Source organism: Poecilia reticulata, linkage group LG14, assembly GCF_000633615.1.
Source record: "Poecilia reticulata strain Guanapo linkage group LG14, Guppy_female_1.0+MT, whole genome shotgun sequence".
Lineage (NCBI taxonomy): Eukaryota > Metazoa > Chordata > Actinopteri > Cyprinodontiformes > Poeciliidae > Poecilia > Poecilia reticulata.
Window position 1 is genome coordinate 4,708,706 of NC_024344.1, and position 20,505 is coordinate 4,729,210.

General features: G+C 38.1%; 2 protein-coding genes across 3 annotated transcripts in view; one reads left to right on the forward strand and one right to left on the reverse strand.

The window, feature by feature from the left end:
• The window catches only part of LOC103475593 (replication protein A 70 kDa DNA-binding subunit-like), a 36,817-nt gene extending 28,156 nt beyond the window's left edge, over positions 1-8,661 (reverse strand). The window contains exons 1-7 of the mRNA XM_008427369.2: positions 8,543-8,661; positions 8,098-8,145; positions 7,463-7,538; positions 6,996-7,104; positions 6,695-6,786; positions 6,498-6,590; positions 1,630-1,948 (exon numbers count right to left, since the gene is read on the reverse strand). Of these exons, the coding sequence (XP_008425591.1) occupies positions 1,630-1,948; positions 6,498-6,590; positions 6,695-6,786; positions 6,996-7,104; positions 7,463-7,538; positions 8,098-8,145; positions 8,543-8,575 (770 nt within the window). The 5' untranslated portion in view covers positions 8,576-8,661. The remainder of the gene's footprint in view (positions 1-1,629; positions 1,949-6,497; positions 6,591-6,694; positions 6,787-6,995; positions 7,105-7,462; positions 7,539-8,097; positions 8,146-8,542) is intronic.
• On the forward strand, positions 8,096-14,589 carry smyd4 (SET and MYND domain containing 4). Of its 2 annotated transcripts, none has more exons than XM_017308590.1 (10): positions 8,096-8,165; positions 9,531-9,675; positions 9,925-10,014; positions 10,932-11,898; positions 12,329-12,595; positions 12,767-12,933; positions 13,066-13,204; positions 13,299-13,415; positions 14,104-14,227; positions 14,372-14,589. In XM_017308590.1, the coding sequence occupies exons 1-10, from the start codon at positions 8,125-8,127 to the stop codon at positions 14,502-14,504; spliced, it is 2,190 nt and encodes a 729-aa protein (XP_017164079.1). In that variant the 5' UTR covers positions 8,096-8,124; the 3' UTR covers positions 14,505-14,589. The 2 variants fall into 2 exon arrangements, with proteins under 2 accessions (XP_017164079.1, XP_008425592.1); XM_008427370.2 differs by lacking the exon at positions 8,096-8,165 and adding an exon at positions 9,054-9,309.
• The last annotated feature ends 5,916 nt before the right edge of the window (positions 14,590-20,505 follow it).

Consider the following 20,505-nt stretch of genomic DNA (forward strand, 5'->3'; position numbering starts at 1 on the left):
CAGTTAATTCAGTAATTTATTCAGCTGTATAAGGCCAAAAGCCTGTCTAAACATGAGAGACACTGGTTCTTAAAGTTTGAGTCTACAATCGCTGCCCATGATGATCCAGAGTCTTAGGCTCTCTTTCTTCAAATGTTTCATATAATATTCAGATCTGGTGAGATGACCACGGAGGGATGTTAATTTTGTGTCTGGTGAACAGATCACTGTCCGGCTCAATGACACCATGAGAGAGAAAGGGAGACTGCTATAAGTGTTCTTCATTTTAGTTTATGGCTCCAATGGTGGTTATTACATATCACTGTAACAGTATGTGGAAATTTCCCATATTATGAAAACTAGATTTGCAGGAATTGATTATATAATATGCAATACCCATAATCCACAAGTGAATTTCAGGCCCTTCATATCATTAAACAATTCAAAGAAATTGGAAATGAAAGCTTTTAAAGTCTCAAGAAAGGAAAATTAACTTTCTCCTCAAAGTTCAAACTTGGTACGTCTACCAACAACTTAATGCATTCATAAATATATGCATTTACAAAATATAGTTCTTATTCTTGTTTAAGCAAGTCTGCAAAACTCTCCACTTTTCCAGCTTTCTGATCTCTGTGCTAAAACAGTGGAGGATATACACAATGTAACTTATGCGAATAAACCCCCAATTATGAGGATGATCCAGAGAGAGCATGATACAGAGAGGACCGCCACACCCGGGTTTACGACAGCCAGAAGTCAAAGTAGATTGCCAAAAGAAGTATAACTGTAATATGTCCAACACAGGCAAAAATGTTTAACTATTTTTCCACTCAAGCCTTCCTGCATGAAGCACAACTGCTGACACTATCTGTTTCACTCACCATGGGTCCTTCTCAACATCAAAGCAAGAACAGTCATCAGTTTATTGCAACACCTACAGGCACATTATCTTGTAGCCTGCAATTTCACACACATTTATGTTATCAGAGCACAAACATGGAGAGTTAAAAAAGTACCTTTGCTCTAATCTGGACAACTGTTCTGGAACAGAAACAACAGCACTAAATGCCAAAGACAAATGTTTAATAAAAAGATTTTAAAAAAGAAGTGAAATTGAACACTCTGAGGAGAAAATATAAGAGTGAAGGAGAAGGGACACAGACAAGGTTGGCCAAATCCCCAAAGGTCCAAATAATAGAATCAAAACCTCAGCAGCAGCCCATAAAGACCCAGCAGTACCTGCCTTTAAAAAAAGAATCCATTTCTGAGGCAAGATCAGTCATTTTATTTCATTTCCATGCAAATGGATTGAAATACATGCACGCGCTCAAGTCCACACAGCCACTCACATTTGTATAAAAATAATAATAAAAAAGAAATGCTTACACATGCATGCACTGACACACGTTTTCAAAAATGCCCTACAGTGTTTCAGAGAAATGGCAGCAAAAACAAACCAGCCACAAAATCAGAGAACATACTTTGGCTGATGGCTGAGCAATAACGAAAATGATTTAAGAGTGAAACGACAAATGAATACAGTTTGATATGAAAATAGGAGGAAGCACAGTACTTTTCAACTGTGTGATACAGAGTTTAAACAACAAACAAATATGTGGAAAACAAGGTCAAAGCAGCAGGTAGACTTACTTGCTGTTGTACGGGTTGAGGGTAGCGATAGGCATCACTTTTGGGACAGAACCTGGTGAACTGGTGGACGCCTTCATGGGTGAACCCTTCATGGGAGAGGTCATCATTGGTGAACCCTTCATGGGTGACCCTTTCATGGGCGAACCCTTCATGGGAGAGGTCATCATTGGTGAAGCCTTCATGGGTGACCCTTTCATAGGAGAGGTCATCATTGGTGAGGCTTTCATGGGTGACGTCTTTAAGGGCGCCCCTTTCATAGGAGAGGTCTTCATTGGTGAAGTCTTCACAGGAGCTTTTCCAGTGGAACCTTTTCCCCATCCTTAGGAGGAAAAAAAAGAAAAACAAACGGTCAGTGGAAAACGAAGCCAGACAAGCATTTGATTTGACATGTGAATTTAATTAAAAGAAGCACAATTTATATTAGCTGTCTGAATTACATAGGCCTAAACATATTCATCTGCTAAATGATTAAAACCTGGACTACATCATAATAAACTAAACACCGACATTCTTTACACTTGCAGTCAAGGTTGAAGATAAAATAATTCATATGCTTCTAGTTTAGAAAAGGTAAATAAATAGCTACATTTCAGCTGAACCTAAAATTGTAGAAACAGAAAATAAAAACATACAAAAGTATGTCCCAATCTCTGTTCAACTATAATGTAAATAAATCATAAAAGGGTGAAAGTTGAAATTAGTTTGAAGAACTGCAGAGCTCTTTTCTTCTGTTCCTTTGAACAGATGAAATGCCAGAAGACAGTTTGGTTCATCCCACAATCTCATATGGCGCCATCTCACCTCCTACAATGAAGCAGCATCGGCCCAATCAGAATGATTCAAACCAAACAGTTAGCTGTTGTCAGCATACTTTTGATGCAAGGCTTTGGTTTTGTTGGCATTTGAGATCTACCATAACAGCATTTTGGTGAATGGACTGTTAGGCACAAATCAAAAGCAGACCCCACTCCCCTGGTGTATAAAACATAAATGGAAAAGGTTTTTAATAGTGATATATTATGACCAATCATGTGGAGGAGTTCAGACTCGACACACTCAGACAATCACTGTCACCCTGTAATCAACAGGTTAGATGTCAAAAAGTTGGCTGTTCATGATGTAAATCTAAATATATAAGTGGAAAGTTGAGTGGAAGGAAAAACTAGAAAACAAATTTACTCCAGGAACTTGCAAGCAACTTGAGATCGTGTGGGAGGCTGCAGCAGTTTCCACAGGTGAGCCATATTATCTCCTCTCCTGGTTTTGGTCCACTTTGTCAAGTCCAAAGTCACCACTAGTGTTTATGCTTCTCTTTCATAAACTTTATGGATAAGTTGATTTCATATTCCCAGCAATGCCCACATCACCAACAGAACCCTCACCATACCTAAACACCACAGAGAGAAATGAAACCCAACAAAAGTAACTTAGGCTTCCTTAGCCTCTCTATTGAGTTAAAGGTTCATCACTGTGGCATGGCAAGCCAAGTACGGAGTGCCTTTACTGAACAGTACCATTTACATATGTCAGGTAGACTTGAATTAAACATCTTATTTATTGGTCTAATAATTCATAATTTATTAATCACATTCATCACATTTTCTGAAAAACTGAATACAGTAATCATGAAAATTATGAGCTACAGATGCTTGAAATTAATTGCTACTTGTAATTAATGCTTCTCATGGTTTTTCAGTTCAACCACATGATCCTTTACAAGCATCAGAAGCTGTCAGACATGTGAGAAAAAGACATTTGAAGACAAAGCGAATAGTTAGTGATGAATATTCAATAACTTTTCTTTTCCTGACCTGGTCCAGACCTCTTTTTAAAATTTAAATAAAATGTGCTGAGCCATTTGAAAGTCGGCCTATTTCAAGCGAAAGCCACGGATGAATATTTAAATGGAGGCACAGATGTGTTTGTAACCACCGTTTCATGACCTTTGACTTTACAGTCGCTGCCAGTAAAAGTCATTGTTGAATATTGATATCATGGCTCAGGATTTGACAAAACACAAAGGCATTTCAAATAAATTAGCATTCATGAACTTTAAAGTACACAAAATGAGAAATTTATTTAGCAGGGAAGCTGTGGAGACTTTAAAACCAGGTGGTATGATATGTTCACAATGATTGAAAGGGTTAAAACAGACTAATTTCATCTGTTAAATTTATTTGTTACAATAAAGATTCAAAATATTCCGATTTTTATTATATGTACATATAGTATATACCCAATACCCCTCTTTAAACATGGCATGTATAAACACAACATAAATGCTGCTGATGCTGATGAATAGATAGAAGTGTGGAGTTAAGGTGACATATTCCCCCTTCCCTTTAAAGAAAAAAATAATTTTTTTGTTAGAATAATTTCTATTATGCTATTCATCAATAGCTGGTCACAGCAGCTTTCAGTTAATTTCTTAATTCATAATTTCCTCACTGAGGGGAAGCCGAGATGTGCATTTCATCTGACTGCACTCTTTGCCTTAGACTGCAAGCTTAATTATTTACTTACACATGACAAACACCTAATTACTGCAATGTTTTAAAGAGGAAAGTTCTGACATTTCTCTTAGACATTCTGGCTTGGAGGAACTTGGGTACCAGAGAAAGAAGTAAGTGAAAGAGGCAAGAAGTCAAGTTCACTACACGTGACTCAGACCGTTCCTTCATTCAGAGCTTCCGGTCAAATTGTAATAGCTGATGTCTTTAGATTTCCCAAAGCTCATTGAAATATTCGAATTGTGATATTAAATAATGCTCATCGACTCTGAAAATGTAGTTTAGAAAATATGGGAAAAATAATAAAGCTTAGGTCACATTAACAAAGAGAAAATACTGTCTTCACATAAAGCTTGTTATTCTGGTTACAAAGAACAGTGCAGACAATGTCAGCACAACAGGTAAACACAGCAGCAGGTTCTCTCGAACCGTTGGGATCTCTGAGGTAACACTGATCAAAGGATGCACCATAACAAGGAAAGGCTAACCCTCATCTTTGCTGAGTCAAATTAGACGTGTCTGTCCCTCTTCCCCTCCGTCTGTGCTTTGCTACAGGGGAATCCAGTCCTTAACACAACATACAGGAAGCCATGAACTGAAGAAGCCATCAGCCCACACACCCTCCCTCAGTCACAACACACACATGTGGACAAGCGCCTACACAAACACACAATGTATCAGGAACTCATTATACCCACCCACCCTCCTACATCTTCTATTGAGGAGGACGACTGGGTATGTTCCTGCCTCACAACTAAAGCAATGTTAATGCTGAGAGCAGCAGGAGCTGAAAAACTACTGGCTGAAGCACATGCTAAGCTAATAAGAGAGGATCTGATCCTAAATGGGACACATTAGGTATAATTCAGAGCACCATCCACAGTAGAAAGAAATTAGCCATCATTCAGGCGTGTTGCATTGTTAAAACCAATTGATCAGGTTATATAAATATAAATGAATAGCAATATCTATTTAGAAAAGAAAAAATGGATATCAGCACTGGGGTTTATGATCCTGCTTCTACAAAAATTTGAAAAATATCTATGATAAAAGAAGTGATATTGGCTCTGTAAGAAATTAAATAACATGCTTTTGTGTTTTGCTCAGTAGTGCTACTTTCTGGATAAGAATCTTTCTGTCAAGGTTTTGGGGTTTTATAATCAGAACACAGCCAATATGGAGAAAATCCAGTAAGTTAAAAACATACACCAGCTCCAAAAAACGTAAAGGGTGAATGGCTCCCTCTGTTGGCAAAATTAGGGTACGTAAATATTAAAGGTTTTGTGAATATAAAGGGTTGCAATTATTTCATTTAATTATTTTTTATGTAAGGGAATAATTAAGTCTTGACATAGCCCTAATTTTATTTCCCTACCCGAGTTTCCTTTTATGTGTATAAATCATGTTTCCTGTTAAAGTAACATTGGTTTCCTCAAGAGCTCAGCAGAGCTACAAGCTGGTCACTTCCATTCCAAGATGCATTAAAGCACCAATTCCTGCTGTAGGAATGCTGACCAAGTATTAAGTACCGTATTTTCCGCACTGTCAGGCGCATAGAATAGACGCTTCAGTTTGGGTTGCCGATTTGTTCCTTACTCTATTATTACACATCCACATTTGTAAAGAATTGGTCCCCGAGTGCTTTATATAGTAGGCTGCCCCAGTCATTGTTTCACTCACGGTGTTGCTGTTGCGAAATTGTGCCCAACTGCTTTCTGGGTAACACAGACCAACCGACACACTGCGGCAGCAGTCTCTGTCTCTCTTCCCCCGTCCTCGCCCCCTTATGTTTTGTTGACATAAAGAATGTCAACAAAACAGTCCGACTCCGGTTGGCGAGGAGAGCCTTCCGCGACTGGCCCGGGGCATGGCTGGACGATGGTCACCCTTCTCCGTTCGCGCACAGCATGTTGGTGGAGAACGTGGTGCTAAATGACCTGCAGACGACCTGATTATCAGGTCSGTAGGTAGATAGGTCAGTCAAACTTTATTAACAAACCAGCGTTCTGACAACTATCCCAGCATGCACCGCGCGCTTCTTCTACGGGCGAAAATGAAGTCGGCGGCTGCTTACCGTAGTTGCTAGACCTGTTGTGGCTCAATATTGGTCCATATATAAGGCGCACCGGATTATAAAGCGCACTGTCGGCTTTTGAGGAAATTGAAGGTTTTTAGGTGAGCCTTATCGTGCGAAAAATATGGTACACAGACATGTTTTAATATTGATTAGGTTGTATTTCATACTCTAAATTTCTGTCAAAGTTAATTTTGGGTTTTTATTAGCTGTAAGCTATAATCAAGCTCCAAGCCGATCTAAGACACCAAGTCGAAACATGCAGGCCTTTCACGCTTCCTCACCTTTGCTGTTGGATGGTCCAGGTACCTCAGCGTCTGAAGTGGACGATGGTTCAGAGGTGGTTGATGACACCTTATTTGGAGATGACAACTTGTCTGCAGGTGAATCAAATATCATCTGTTATCTATCAGCCCTCACAGCAGTAATGCCCTGCATTGCTGCTGTTATATTTAACCACAAACCATTAAAAGAACTATACCATCTGTTGAATATGAGGTGGGATTTCCAATCTTTCCTCCAGCATCTTCTGCTGACTTCAAGACGTCCATGTCCACAACGACGACCACGTGCCTAAACAAGGAAATAACATATTTAAACATATTTAGATTCAAATTAATCATTTTAATACTATGTTGGCTTGTTAATATCAATGTTAAAAGTATTCTAATCAGAAAACAAATAACTTAATTCTATAGAAAACAAATATATTTTTCAATTTTAGAATATTGTAGTATAAAAAAAGAAATCGATTTAAAACTACAAATAGAGGAAACGCATACCGGCCATCTGACAAAGTGTTATTGGTCATCCTTTTTAACAAACACACACAATGTGGTACAAGGAGCTTCTCTTCTGCCAGATGGTTCAACTGGGTGGCCATCAGGAAGGCTGGACACAGAAACGGATGCAAACAAATTAAGGCTGATCAATTGCAGAAAATTAATTATTTAGTCTGGATAATGAGCAGGACTATAAATACCAGTTTGAAAAGACTACATAACCCGAACATGAACTTCCACATAGCTTGAGTGGCCAATATAAGACCACTGAGGATGCAAACATTTTTCACATATAGACGATTATATACTTGTACACAGAAATAGTGAAGCACAGTTATTCATTTTGGTACGCTGGACATGCATTTTTTTTTTTTTTTTTTACAATAAGAAAGAAAAAATAGGGAATTTTAAATTTATTAAAGATAACATTAAAACTAGAACATTTTGAAAATGTTTAAGATACTTACAAGACAAGTAGTGCTGACCATCACTCATCATGAGGCGGTACCTGGGCACACCTGTGGTGTTAATCTGACGAATGTTCTAAAAAAAAAACACGCAGAAAGAAAGTTAGCAAGATGAAATAAAGAATTTAAAATGTACATTTTCTAAAGCATTGTACAAGACATTAAACAAATTGTTTGAACTTTGCCACAGTGAGTATAAAGAGACTAATATTGTAAGAGAATATGATTTAGCTCTGAAAGTCTTTCTTATTTAACTGATTCTGCCTTTTAGTTGTTTTCCAGTGAGAACATAAAAACAGAGGCCAGGTGTGAAGCCAGATAGATACCCTGCAAATTTAGAAAGTTGGCAAAAAAGCAAAGTCTACAAATCAAAGTTTAAAGAAAACTTGAAAATTGTATTGGCCAAGAAGAACCTAATATGTGCATATTCAACAGACACCAATTTATGAAAATTCTGTTGGTTGTTTTTTATTTTGTGTCACACTAAAACTTATGCAATTCATCAAACCACAAATATAAGATTTTTCTCCAGTCGTACATAAACATAAACCGAAAATGTTTATGTTTTTATTCAAAAATACACAATAAACAGTGAAGAAAAAAACGCGTTGGATTGTGCCCACTCTTTCACTCACCAGTAATTGCAGCACCAGTTTCTCTACATGGGATCCATTGACCAGGGCCTGGAAAAACACACCTGTTAGTAAGCCTGATTTATTCAGCACTTTATGATGCTAATGCTACAAATTTAGCATATGGACATAAATTAGTTCTTATCGCTCCAGAAATATAAACACCACATGACGGGATAGAGCAGACGCGGTACCTCTGGGATCAAATTTTTACTCATACGAAGATTTAAACATAATCTGTCCCAGGTATTTATAAAATTGAGCACACATTTATTGTCTCAATTTTCTTAATTCGGAGCATTACATGTAAAGTCCCAATGTATCTATAAATATCCTAAGCAAACGCTAGCAGATTCTTGGAGGGAGCGCTCCGTTATTAAAAGTAACCATAACACATTTATTCTAATGGTAAACATAAACATTCTGTTGTAATACATTTGAAGCTTACTTCAACTGCCCCCTGTGTTAGTTTCGCAGTCATGTCTTCTTCGCAAAGTTGTTCCAAAAGCTTGCAGACATTAGCCTCTATGGTGCGCAGTCTCAGACAAGTGATTGCACTTCTCGCGAGATCAGCGAAGGAAACGAGAAAGGTAACATCAAAATAGACATAATCGCAGATGGCACATGTAAGCCTTCAAAATAAAAGAGAGCGTCGTTCACAATTGGTTCTGAGGACCGTTTTGTTTTTGGTTTATTTGTTAATTTACAAATTTTATAATAATAATAATAATAATAATAATAATAAGCTTGGTAATTTGTTTAAACATTTAATATATACATTTTTAGGCTGTATTATGGTGGCACCGTCAAAAGGTATATTTTTTTAATAAACCAAATTATACCAATTATACTAAAATTACCCAAATTAGATTTTTGTGGTTTAAACCAAGACAGTAGGTGGAATTTTATTTTGAAAGTTCTTACCAGGAACTGCCAGTGATGATATTAGCTTAATAAGGATGTTTTAATGGCAGCATGCTGGATGTGAAACCGTCCCCAAACAAACCTAAATACAGGTTTTGCTTCCACGTATGATGATAAAACTTTGATATAGTGCCTTGAAGTCTCACTGTAGTTCATGATGGATCTTCCGTGCGTGCAGTGGCAAGATCACGTTGCACACAAATGGAGTGGACTGGATCCTGAGATAAAGGAAACATTTCTCTCTCTGCATGAAATAGATGATGTGTTTAAATGCGCTTTAAGTTTGGCAAAGTACGTTTCTCTCTTAACAGAAACTATTTGCAGTTTATAAACAAGTTTGACTCGTTGTTAAATGTTTCAGTTATGCTATCTGAGACCGTTTGGGCTAAAGACGTCCAGGTTGAATTGTTTACGATAATTCATTAACCCATAATTTCTTGCCAGTAGGTGGTTTTGACAAAACCCTGAGCCGCAAGAGTAAAAAAAAAAAAAAGCATCTTTGTGTTTTCCAGTCAACAGGATCTGGATGCAATTCAATCGATCTCTGCAGGACTCTCGGTGAAGAAAGATGCAGAAGAAGCAGCCAGATGCAGAGAAAAGGGTAACTCCTGCTTTAAGACGAGAGACTACAAGGCTGCAGCTCTGCACTATTCACAGGTGAATTAAAATGTTCTACAAAGGACCATATGCTTCACATACTATTGCTGTAAATGAAGTTCAGAGAGTTAAAGTATTCAATAGGTGAACATGTAGCTGTCTGATGGTAAATATCTTGAAATGCTGGTCAACTGTCAAAACATTTGTATGTACATATTGTTCTTAAGGCATTTATAAATAAAAAAAATGGGGGGGAACTGTATATTCTTGTCGCTAACTGAAATCAAAGAAAACTTCTTGCTTTTACAGGGAATATGTTTTGCTCCCCAAAGTTCAGAGCAGCTTTCTCTGTGCTATGCCAATCGCTCTGCTGCTCTCTACCATCTGCAGCAGTATCAGGTAGGGCTGATCATTCTCTGCTTTTCAGGAGGCTTGATGAAAAAAATTGGAATAATGAAATGCCACACCAAATGTTTTTTTATAAATTAGACTCCTGAATAAAGACAAGCCAAGTATGTATAAAATAAAATCAGGCATTAAGCAATTAAAAGTCTTTTAAACTTTGAACTCAAAGAGAAAAACAATCTTAAAAGACTGAAGCAAAATCATGCAACTGAGAGATTTATCTATGCAAATGACAGGGCTAAACCAACTATTTACAGTTTTTAGAAAACTTCTTCCCAATTGTTTTTAACCACTTGATATAGTTATATTTCAAATATTCCTCTGAACAATGAATAAATACTGTTATTTATCTGCTTAGTAGACCAAGTACACCAACAAATCTGCATATTTTAGCATGAGTTAGTGGAAGTTTCCATTTAAGACTGTAGTTAAAATTCAGGTTATCCTCCATTCATGTTATAATGATGCAATGTGATTATCTGATTTCGTGATTATATCTGTTCTGTTGAATGACAGTTACATTTCTAATTCAATTAGAACCATTTATTGATCATCTTATCCATTTTGAAGTCTCGCTCATCCCCACATCTTGATTTATCATATTTAATTAATATCGAAGTGTTATTTTGTATATCAATATTATCATAGTTTTACACTTCACTCTTTGTAAAGCACTTTGTTCAATGTAAAATTGCTTTTTAAATGTTGATTGATGTGTTAATTAGAAACATTTAATTAGGTGTTAATTGAATGGTGATGGCTCATTCACAGGCTGTTCTTTCAGACCTCTTTACTTTATCATTCATTTTGAAGTTTGGGTATCTTGGTTATGATTGTAAAATGTTATTCTTAAATTTTGTAATTTCATTAGTCTTCTGTAAAGTTTATTCATCAACTTCTGTTTTCATTAGGAATGTCTTTATGACATCGACAGAGCCTTGAACACTGGCTATCCAACTCATCTCTCACACAAACTGCAGGACCGTCGCAGTCTCTGCTTGAACCACCTACCTGTGTCTGCAAAAACAAAAAACGATCAACTCCATCATGTCTCAAACGATGATCAATGCAGCAAAAGTCTTACAATATCATCCAGTGAAGCTTTCAGATTTGGCATTTGTCCCCAAGTTTCTGTTGGGTGCAGCAAAGAAAAAGGCTGCCACCTGGTGGCTCTGCAGAGGATCACAGCTGGAGATGTGATTTTGAGTGACAGGCCGTTCAGCTGGGTCCTCATTCCAGGAGTTGAGAAGGTTAAAGGAAAGAGTGGACACGGGCCGGACATACAGAGGGAAATTGTGTTTGGAGCAGAGCACAAGCGATGTCACTGGTGTTTGGCTGAAACTCTGTGTGCCGTGCCATGTAAGGGCTGCAGCTTCAGCCGATATTGCTCAGCTTCTTGTCAGCGGGAAGCCTGGGAAGAGCATCACCACTGGGAGTGTCCACTGGGATCAGAGCTTGCTGCGATGGGTGTAATGGCGCAGCTTGCTCTCAGGGTAACGCTAAAGGCCGGGATTGAAAACATCCACAGAGCAAGGCAGACGATCCGGGATGAGCAGAAAAAGTCTGACCAGTATAATCCATACATGACCGTGTTTCACCTGCTGCAGCATACGGAGCATCAGAGCATTAGTTTGCGTCACCTGTGTGCATTTACTGTGGCAACACTTTACCTGAAGCTCAGCAAGGCAGGTCCTCTTCCTACATCTTGGAAACTGAGTGATGCTTCATCAATAACCAGCCAATCTTCAGACGGACCAAAGAAGAAAGGAGGAGACTCAGAGTGGAGCTCAGAGCTGTGGGTTGTGGGAAGTGCAGTTCTGAGGCACATGCTGCAGCTGAGGTGTAATGCTCAGGCAGTCGTCACACTGCAAGACACAGGTAAGTTTCCTACACGTTAAATGTCACAATAAACAACTGCAGCTTGGGATTTTCCAGGCTAAAGCAAATACAGGTGTTTTTACCCTTTCAGCCTCACACATGTAAACACTTTTTGCTGGTATTTTATGTAATAGACCAGCAAAGTATAGTGAATGATTGTGAACAGTACTATATGTAGGTTTTCTTTTTTTTTTAACCTATGTGATGAGTTAGTGCCTTGTAGAGCCATGTTTAACGCCAATTACAAATACCTGACAACGCTTTTTAATTTATAAATGTCATTTCCTTTTACTTCACAATTTGTGGTTGGAAAAATATAACTAAATAGAAAGTACAAGGGTATTAATAATTTAGCAAGGCACTGAAGTGTATTACCCTGGAATCTGTTTAAAAACACAACCTTTAGTTTGTCGTCTTTTCCCTCTTACAGTATCTGAAAACTCTCGAGTGCGGTCTGTGGAGGAAATTCGAGTTGCCACAGCGATGTTTCCAACTCTCAGCCTTCTCAATCACTCCTGCCGTCCCAACACCAGTCTGGTTTTCAGCACCGGAACCGCTGATGATCCCGGTGGCTCACAGGAGTCCGTAGGTTTCAATCGGCGTCTCCCTGGGGAAGGACGGCAGGACCGGGGAGTCACTGTGACGGTCAGAGCAGCCAGAGATATCACTGCTGGAGAGGAGATCCTGCACTGCTATGGTCAGCTGTGTGACAGCCAAATTCCCCACTTATATGAGACATTCTTAAACAATTTTAGTATTTACTTGTAAAAGCAAACAATCCACTTAGCAAAACATGCTTTTCCCCATAAAAATCACAAAACGTTGCTGGCTTAAAAGACACTTTTAAATGTCTGATGCATGTCCTCAGGGCCCAACAGCAACAGGATGGGGACTGAAGAACGGCGGCGTCTCCTGCAGGAACAGTACTACTTCCTGTGTGAGTGTGAGGCCTGCAGCGGCCAGGAGGAGGAGATGAGGGAGAGCAGCAGGAACGAGTCAGGACTCCTGTGTACAAAGTGCAAAGGAGCTCTTAAAGTATATTAATTTACTCAATGACTATTTATTACTCACTTTGGATTTTTACTGATCTGTTCCTCTTTTGCACTTCTATGAAACATTTGTACTGAATATCTGAAATATTGTCTATGTCTATATTTCTTCCTTTAGAAAAACAAAGGAAGCGGTTTTTCATGCTCTCTTTTACCATGTGGTCATCAAATATCATCATCTGATGTGAACCACAAGCTGCAGGAGTTCAGGGTTGCCTTGGAGAAAGCTGTGGCGCTCATGGAAAAAGAAAATCCAGGTTCCTTTCCAAAATTCCAGACAAAACTCTTTAAGACTTAAACATACAGGTACACGGTTACAAATAGTCCTTCTTCCACTCTTCTGTCACCTAGTGGAAGCCCTGCACCTCCTGAAAAAGATCAGCAGTCAGTCTGGACTTCTACTCAGAGATACTCATCCGCTGCAGGGGGAGCTGGCTGATGCCACCGCCAGAGCTTACGCTTCTTTGGGTGAGAGTTACAAAAGGCCTGGACGGTTTTATATGATACCATCTATTTAAGATAATTTGCCATTACTAAATGAAGGTGTACTTTTATGACTTATTTATCTGTAACTATGTTTTCTGGATATATTTTACTAAAGTCAGTTGTTTTTCATTTTCTGAAAATCATCAACAAATTATACAAAAAGATTAACACATAGCAAAAGGAGGGGTGCAATGAAGAAAAATTAAGCGAATTACAAAAGATAGGCATGCATTTTTTTTGTAGATTTTAGAAAGATCCTTTATAATCGAGCAATATTCAAAACCAGGTGCAGGAACAGGAGTTTAATTGCAGAGCAACAACTTTGAGAAAAGAAAAATGAAAAAGGTTTCCATTTGTTTGCTTTTGTGAGCATCACTACTGATACTAGATTCTGTTTCCCAATCTACTGACTGGAGAATTTTTACAGATAAGGGATGTGAACTGCTGTTTCCACAGGGAAACCCATTGGCTTTAAAATTTTACTCTAACAGTAACAAATCCTGCTTTTCATATCTTATTAACTTCAGTTAAAGTCCAAACTCAATGTCTTTACTGTTTAACTTTATCTGAACAAAACTTTTGATCCTGATCAACATTCATGAATTAAGAAGTTGCATATTCTTATTTGTATTTTTAAAAAATTTTTTTTATTTTTTTACTGTTTCTACAGGTGACTGGAAAAATGCAGCAACCCATCTTGAGCAAAGTGCTGCAGCTATCAGCTCCCAGTATGGAAAAGACAGTCTTGAACTGGGACAGCAGCTCTTCAAGTTAGTTCAGGTCCACTTCAATGGGTCAGTCAAGTAAATACTTTGTCCTCTTATTTTCAGCTGAGTAATTCTGCACCAGTTTCAGGTGTAAGTTTAACCTTTTTATTATTTTTGCTTAATTGAAAAACCAGCTTTGTGTGTGTGTGTGTATTTTTTTTTCTCTCCCAGTGGTGCCAGAGGCCCGGCCCTCTCCGTCATTCCTAAGGTCAGGCGAATGCTCTCCCTCCACTGTGGTCCTCACTGTCCTGAGCTGCAGGAACTGAACGCATTGGAGGAATGTCTTCAACGGTCCACATTCTAACCTTAAACCCGACTGATCACACTTAATATCGAAATATAGTTTTGTATTTTGTGAAACGGAATAAAATATTTTCTGACTGTGGGCATTGTGGTTCAGGAAAGAGTTAATTTTCTGTCTGTAAGCACCTGTAAGTGTTTGTGTGTGTGTGTGCGTGCGTGTGTGTGTGTGTGTGTGTGTGTGTGCGTGTGCGTGCGTGTGTTTGTGTGTGTGTGTCAGAATGGATCCATCAGTAATTCCAATTTCATGCTTCAGTGATGGTCTTGCACTGTATAAGACAACCTTTCCAGGTTACATGTGCTCCGATTCAAACAGAAGTAAACATTTGTTTTTTATAGCTGTGGACTTTTCAACTTGTGTGTGTGTGTGGGGGGGGGCTCTTGTTTAGACACCCATGAGTAATGATTAAAAACCAAGCAAATTTCTCTCTAAATTTAACCTCAAACGCTGCAATATGTCGCCCTCTGACCTTTAGATGGCAGTAGTTGCACACTGACTAATTCAATTTCATGCTTGAATAGCTTGAAAGCAGGAAGGTGCTTTGACTTTTGAACCTGCAGTGCATCTCTCCCAGGACCTTCACCCTAAAAGTCCCTCGTAACTCAGTTCTGTTATGGCTTTATTCATGAATAACAAGAGATACGGTCAGAATAAGCGTTCTCCTAAAGATTTGGTAGTTTCAATAGAGAATAAACAACTTATGTTGATAAATGCAGGAAGACAGAGCACACAGCTGGATGTCCTCAGGCATCCACTGTTATCTGGAAGGTAGCCAACAGGACAGATTTGGATTTATGTGTGGAAGTCTAGGTCAAAGTAAAAAAAAAAATTAAGGCAACTGAGATCAGCTCAGAGGAAGTTTTCACTGAGCACAGCAGGAGTCCAAGGGGACAGATATGTGATGAGGGTGATCGACTGCAAAGAAATAAGAACGAGTGCTTTAACAAAATATGCAGTGCATGCACTTAATACTAAATATCTACCTGCAGATGTGCAAAACATTAAGAGCTGTCCCCAAGCTTTCCAAGAAAGGGTTGTAAAAAAAAACGATTCAAGTGTTACACGCAGGGAAGCTGTTTATAAATTCACACTTCCATTTTGTTGATTTTTACAGTAAAAAAAATCTAAATATTCTTTTCCATGCATTACTGTTTTTACAAATCAACCATGACCAATAACATTTGGCTTATTTGAACTAAAAAATACAAAAAACATCCTTTAATGTCAAAGTAAAAACTAATGTTAACTAGTTACAATGATATAAAAATCCCCAGAACCTGATGCTGCCACCACCGTGCTTCACAGGGGGGATGGTGTGTTTGTTAATGTGGTGTTTGTCAAAAAAATCAACTTTGGTCTCATCATATCAAAGAACTTCCTTCCATATGACCATGAAATTTCCCACATGCTTTTGAGGGAATTTAAGTCAAACTTCTTCAACAGTGGATTCCTCGTGGAGCTTCGACTCTCCCATATCGGCTGCTGTAGCCTGTAGTCCTTCATTGTTGTGATAGGTATTCTGGTGGCGCCTCACACTGCTTTGTGGGGATGGCAATAAAATATGATGACACAATTTGAAAATGTTCAAGGGTAGACTTGCAAGATACTCTATTTGTATTTTTATACCGTTATCACATCACTTTAATAAGCAGTAATCTGTTTACCTACAGTTTCATGTGTCCAACCCTATGGAAGGCCATTTAAAGGTCAAACTATCCCATCCTGATCATTAGATGAGCTCCTCGCTCTTCACTCTAAAAGCCCCTCATATTCTCCAGTCTCTCCATTCGCCTTTTAGTGGATTTGCGTCGGCAGTCGGTCTCCTTGGCGCTCAGTTTTTCAGCTCTCTCTCTCCTCAGCAGAAGGAATCTGATACATGATGCAGAGGATGGTAGTGCAGCTGGGCTCATGTAAAAATAAAATCTCCATTACTGTCCAGGACAGACAGTTGTTACCAGCTATTATAAAAATGGCTGGTAATTAATCCAAGTCTGAATCGGGGTTAGACGGTAAACACAATCTCTCCTGGAGAAAATTTAGAAACAGTCATCATTTATTGTACTTTCAGACTTCAGCTAAACCCTATAGATCCTATAGATCATTATTAAAAATATAGAGAGAGAAAGATGAGGGGGTTAAGGGTTGAAGGAGAATGACAGCTTCTAAATTTGAGGGCTGCAGAGAGATGAGCTAAATTTGGCATGTGTGCTTGAGGAATGTGTATACTGGGCAAGGTGAGGGAACTGGACAGCAAAGGCATTGCCAATTATTCTCCTGAACAGCCGGCTCACCTTGCTGGAACACCATCACACATCTATGAGTAAGCAGTGTGAAACAGGGAGAGACACCTCAAACACCAGGTGGTGTGACCCTGAAGATACAGGTGACGGTCTGTCAGGCATCAGTTATGGCTGAATGAAGCCGTTAGTATGAGAGTCATCTAACTTACAGTTGGTGATAAAGTGTAGAGTAAAAACCTAATTCATTAGGTTGAATTTCCGACCAGCTTATCATATTTGGTAACTTAATACCATGTTAAGGCTGAACCAATTTCTTGAATTTAGTAAAAATAAATAATTTAAGTAACCTCCAGTGATCTAAAAAAAGGTCTGATTTAATGTAAGACAGCAAAGGAAAAATGATTGAGTATTTTTGTGGAACAATAGATTTGATTTCTGCATCAACAATGCAACAGCACAGTGAAATATAAAAAAGAGCAGTATTGAAGTTGTTCTATTCTTAACTATTTTTTTCTGTCCAGACACAAAACCTTGTTCTAGTAGTTTTTTATAAGAACCAAAAAAAAAGCTCTGATGAATGAACAGTTGAGTGTTCACCCTCATTTGTTTTAGTTTCTATTTATTACAAAGCATTATGAGAGCTGACCAAGACCCAATGTATGTCGCATCTCTCTGCTTATATATTTGGTGGAGGGGATAAGTGTCGGTTTTGATTAAAAAGGCTATTCGCAAGTGAAACAGGAAAAAAACCTTTTCTGTATCCCAGATTTGTCCTTGAAAGCTGAAGCTAGCTCTCATAGAAGCAGAATATTGTTTTTGCTGGAATTATTCATGCACCTTGAGGAAGCAATAACCCAGGTGGCATATTTCAAACGTCCAATGGGTAAACAAACAATATTGAGGAGGAAACTGGCTTCAGGGAAATGGGCATAATTTGTTTGCTTTGTGTACATTCTGTGGTGTCAGCATGCCTTCTGCGATCCCTGGGATATTAATTGTTAGCTAAATAAATGAGTCATTTTCTTGCAAAACATCCACAAATGTTTATTCATCTAGCACACCTCCATTTAAATAGGAGTAATGTTTGTACTTTTTTCTGTCTGATTGATGAAAGATTATTCACCGGTGCTAAGCTTGGTGTTCTGAAACTTCTTAATAGGAAACTGCAGGCATATCTCATTATGTGGGCAAAACCTAAGAATAGATTCATTTTTCTCAAAACTCTCCGGATGATAATGACCCTTCCTCTATAATTTATTTTCACGGTAATAAATGTCACATTATGTCCTTTTTTGGTTCAACTGTCTCATGTGAGGAGAAACATGGATGGATAACGAAGCCATTTAGCTCCATGACTGCTTATGCTTCTTTTTCACTATTCTCCTCTTCTTGCAGTGTAATGTGATCTCCTATTGCTTTTCAGCCGTTTTACTCTATTATTTTGCAATAAGAGTGTGGTATGTGCTTCTAGGTTTTGGGGATATTGTTTAGGGAAGCTTGAATCTGCAGTTATAAAGCTTAAAAACTGTTGCCTAAAAAAACAAAACGGTTTGTTCTAACCAAAGGCTGGGTTCAAGAATGTGTTTGAGTTTTGACCCAAAATAATCTATTAATATTTTTAATCTAAAAAGTATTGGTTAAAAGTAAACCAGGTTGACTAAACAAGTAATACTTGGGTTCATTTTGATTTTCAGATATTACTGATTATTTATTTGTAACAATTTTTTATCATTCTCTTTATGTACTCTGTTGTCTATCTTTATGAATGTTTGAGCTTGTTAGAACATTTTGTTGTGTGTGGATAAAACAGATGATTTATCTTCCAGGACTGAAAGAGTTTTCTAATTCTGCAGCAGTAGTACTAAAGTCTTGTGCAACACCTTTAAAGTATCACTGGCACAAGACATCGCAGAATTGTTCCTACCCTCCAACTTCCATGCATGACTGACAAGAACCAAGTCTAGAGATGCACAGGAAGAACATGGAAACTCTAAAGCTTCACCACGGAATGAGAACAAGACTTTACTGCAGTGAGGCAACAATTGTATCACTAGACAGCCCAAAATGTACTAATGTTTGATTTTATCTTTCTAACTCAACTGCATAAAAATGATCAAATTAAAGACAATAAAGACAAAACCCTTTTTATAAGACTTCATTTCATTTTGTGACAATATTAACTCACTGACCAAAGAATGAATGTAAATATAGCTATAAAGATAGAATTTGTGCTAACTGCTGCTCAGCAGACACTCACAGAAATAACCAAACTATAAGATCTCACCATGCCATATTTCAGACCTGTACAAGCTGTCGAGTGCTCAGAGAAATGTAAAAGATAAAGAAAGCTGAGATATGACCACTGCTGATTAAAATTCAACAGCTGTGGACCAAGCAATACATGAAGATACATTTTTCAGGGATTTTATGGGCCAACAAAATGAGAGGGCATCTTGACAAATAGGCACTAGTGGATCACTTATAGACACAAGTTATCAATTACTGTCATGCAGCAGCCAGAGGGAGGATGGGTAATGGCGTAGGCAGCTGTCATTAGCTATAAGCTAGTTTGACCTTTAAGAATGAAGATTAACTGAAAATCTACTCAGGAGTCTCCTACAGTTTCTGGAGGACATTCTGCTCAAAAAGCGATCAGCCTGCAGCATTCCTGAAAGCAGTGCTCTGATATTAAGAACTGGCTTATCAGAATAGTAACTTGTCATTTTAAAATATGGGCTTAAGATACATATGTTTGTAGGTAACTGCTGTCAACATAATTTTTCAGAAACTTGTTAATGTGGTTGATAAACATTCAGTCTTTCTTTTATGATCTAATTACAAACCTAGATGTAAACTACTGGTTAAATCAAACCCTGACCCCTTCCTCTGATCCTTATCCTAAAGATAAATGTATTTAAATTATGTAACATTTCTCATCTAAAGAACCAGAAGACAACTTAGACAGGTTTCCTTTTGTGCATACGCCAACAAGAAGTTGCAAATTGTGTCACGGTGAATAACCTCAGTGCAGACAGGAGGTAGGAAATACAAAATTAAACTCATTGAGAAGCATAAAGAAACATAACAGGAAATGTAAGCAAGGAGGTTATATAAATAGGAGGACCTGACTGTAGTTGACTGAACTATTGAGGAAAGTGAATATTGGAAAGAGCAACAGGTGAAACTGATTAACTGAGTGGAATCAGCTGGAGGGCAGGAAGCTGACGATGGAGCGTACCTGCTGGAAGACGAAGTGAACGTACGCAGAGACAATTACAAAACACAAACTGAGCACAGACATGAGCAGAGACATTAAAACATAAGAACGTAGAATGAAGCACAAGACCCTCAAAAATTCAGGCCACAAAGTGATGAAAGCAACGCTAAGTCCAACAGAAATGTACAAAGCAGAAAGTTAAGACGAATTAAATACATGATTCTGCACAGTCATTCATGTCCCAAAACAACAGCAGAAAAAGAGAAAACAGGTGGAGTTCTCAGAAAGTTTGGTGAAAGAAAAACTTAATTTAGGATTATTTCAGTATTTTCCAGTTTTAAAAAAACGTAGTAGCTATAAGACCTTTTCTTCAACTTGTCTGCTGCTGGATGGCAGAAACCAAAACAATTTAAGAAGAGGGTATGAGGAGTCTTTATAGTGTTTATATGTATAGATTGACCATGGAGTCGTTTTGTATAAACTTAGTGGCCTGATAGATAACCTGAGGTACCTTATTTCAATTTAAACGACAAGCTGAAGGATAAAT

Bases quoted from the DNA above. Each gene is read 5' to 3' on its own strand.
- smyd4 (XM_008427370.2), top strand. From the start codon at position 9,173: ATGATGGATCTTCCGTGCGTGCAGTGGCAAGATCACGTTGCACACAAA. The intron at 9,676-9,924 runs GTGAATTAAAAT...TTGCTTTTACAG, and splicing joins CAGCTCTGCACTATTCACAG to GGAATATGTTTTGCTCCCCA. The intron at 13,416-14,103 runs GTGAGAGTTACA...CTGTTTCTACAG, and splicing joins CAGAGCTTACGCTTCTTTGG to GTGACTGGAAAAATGCAGCA.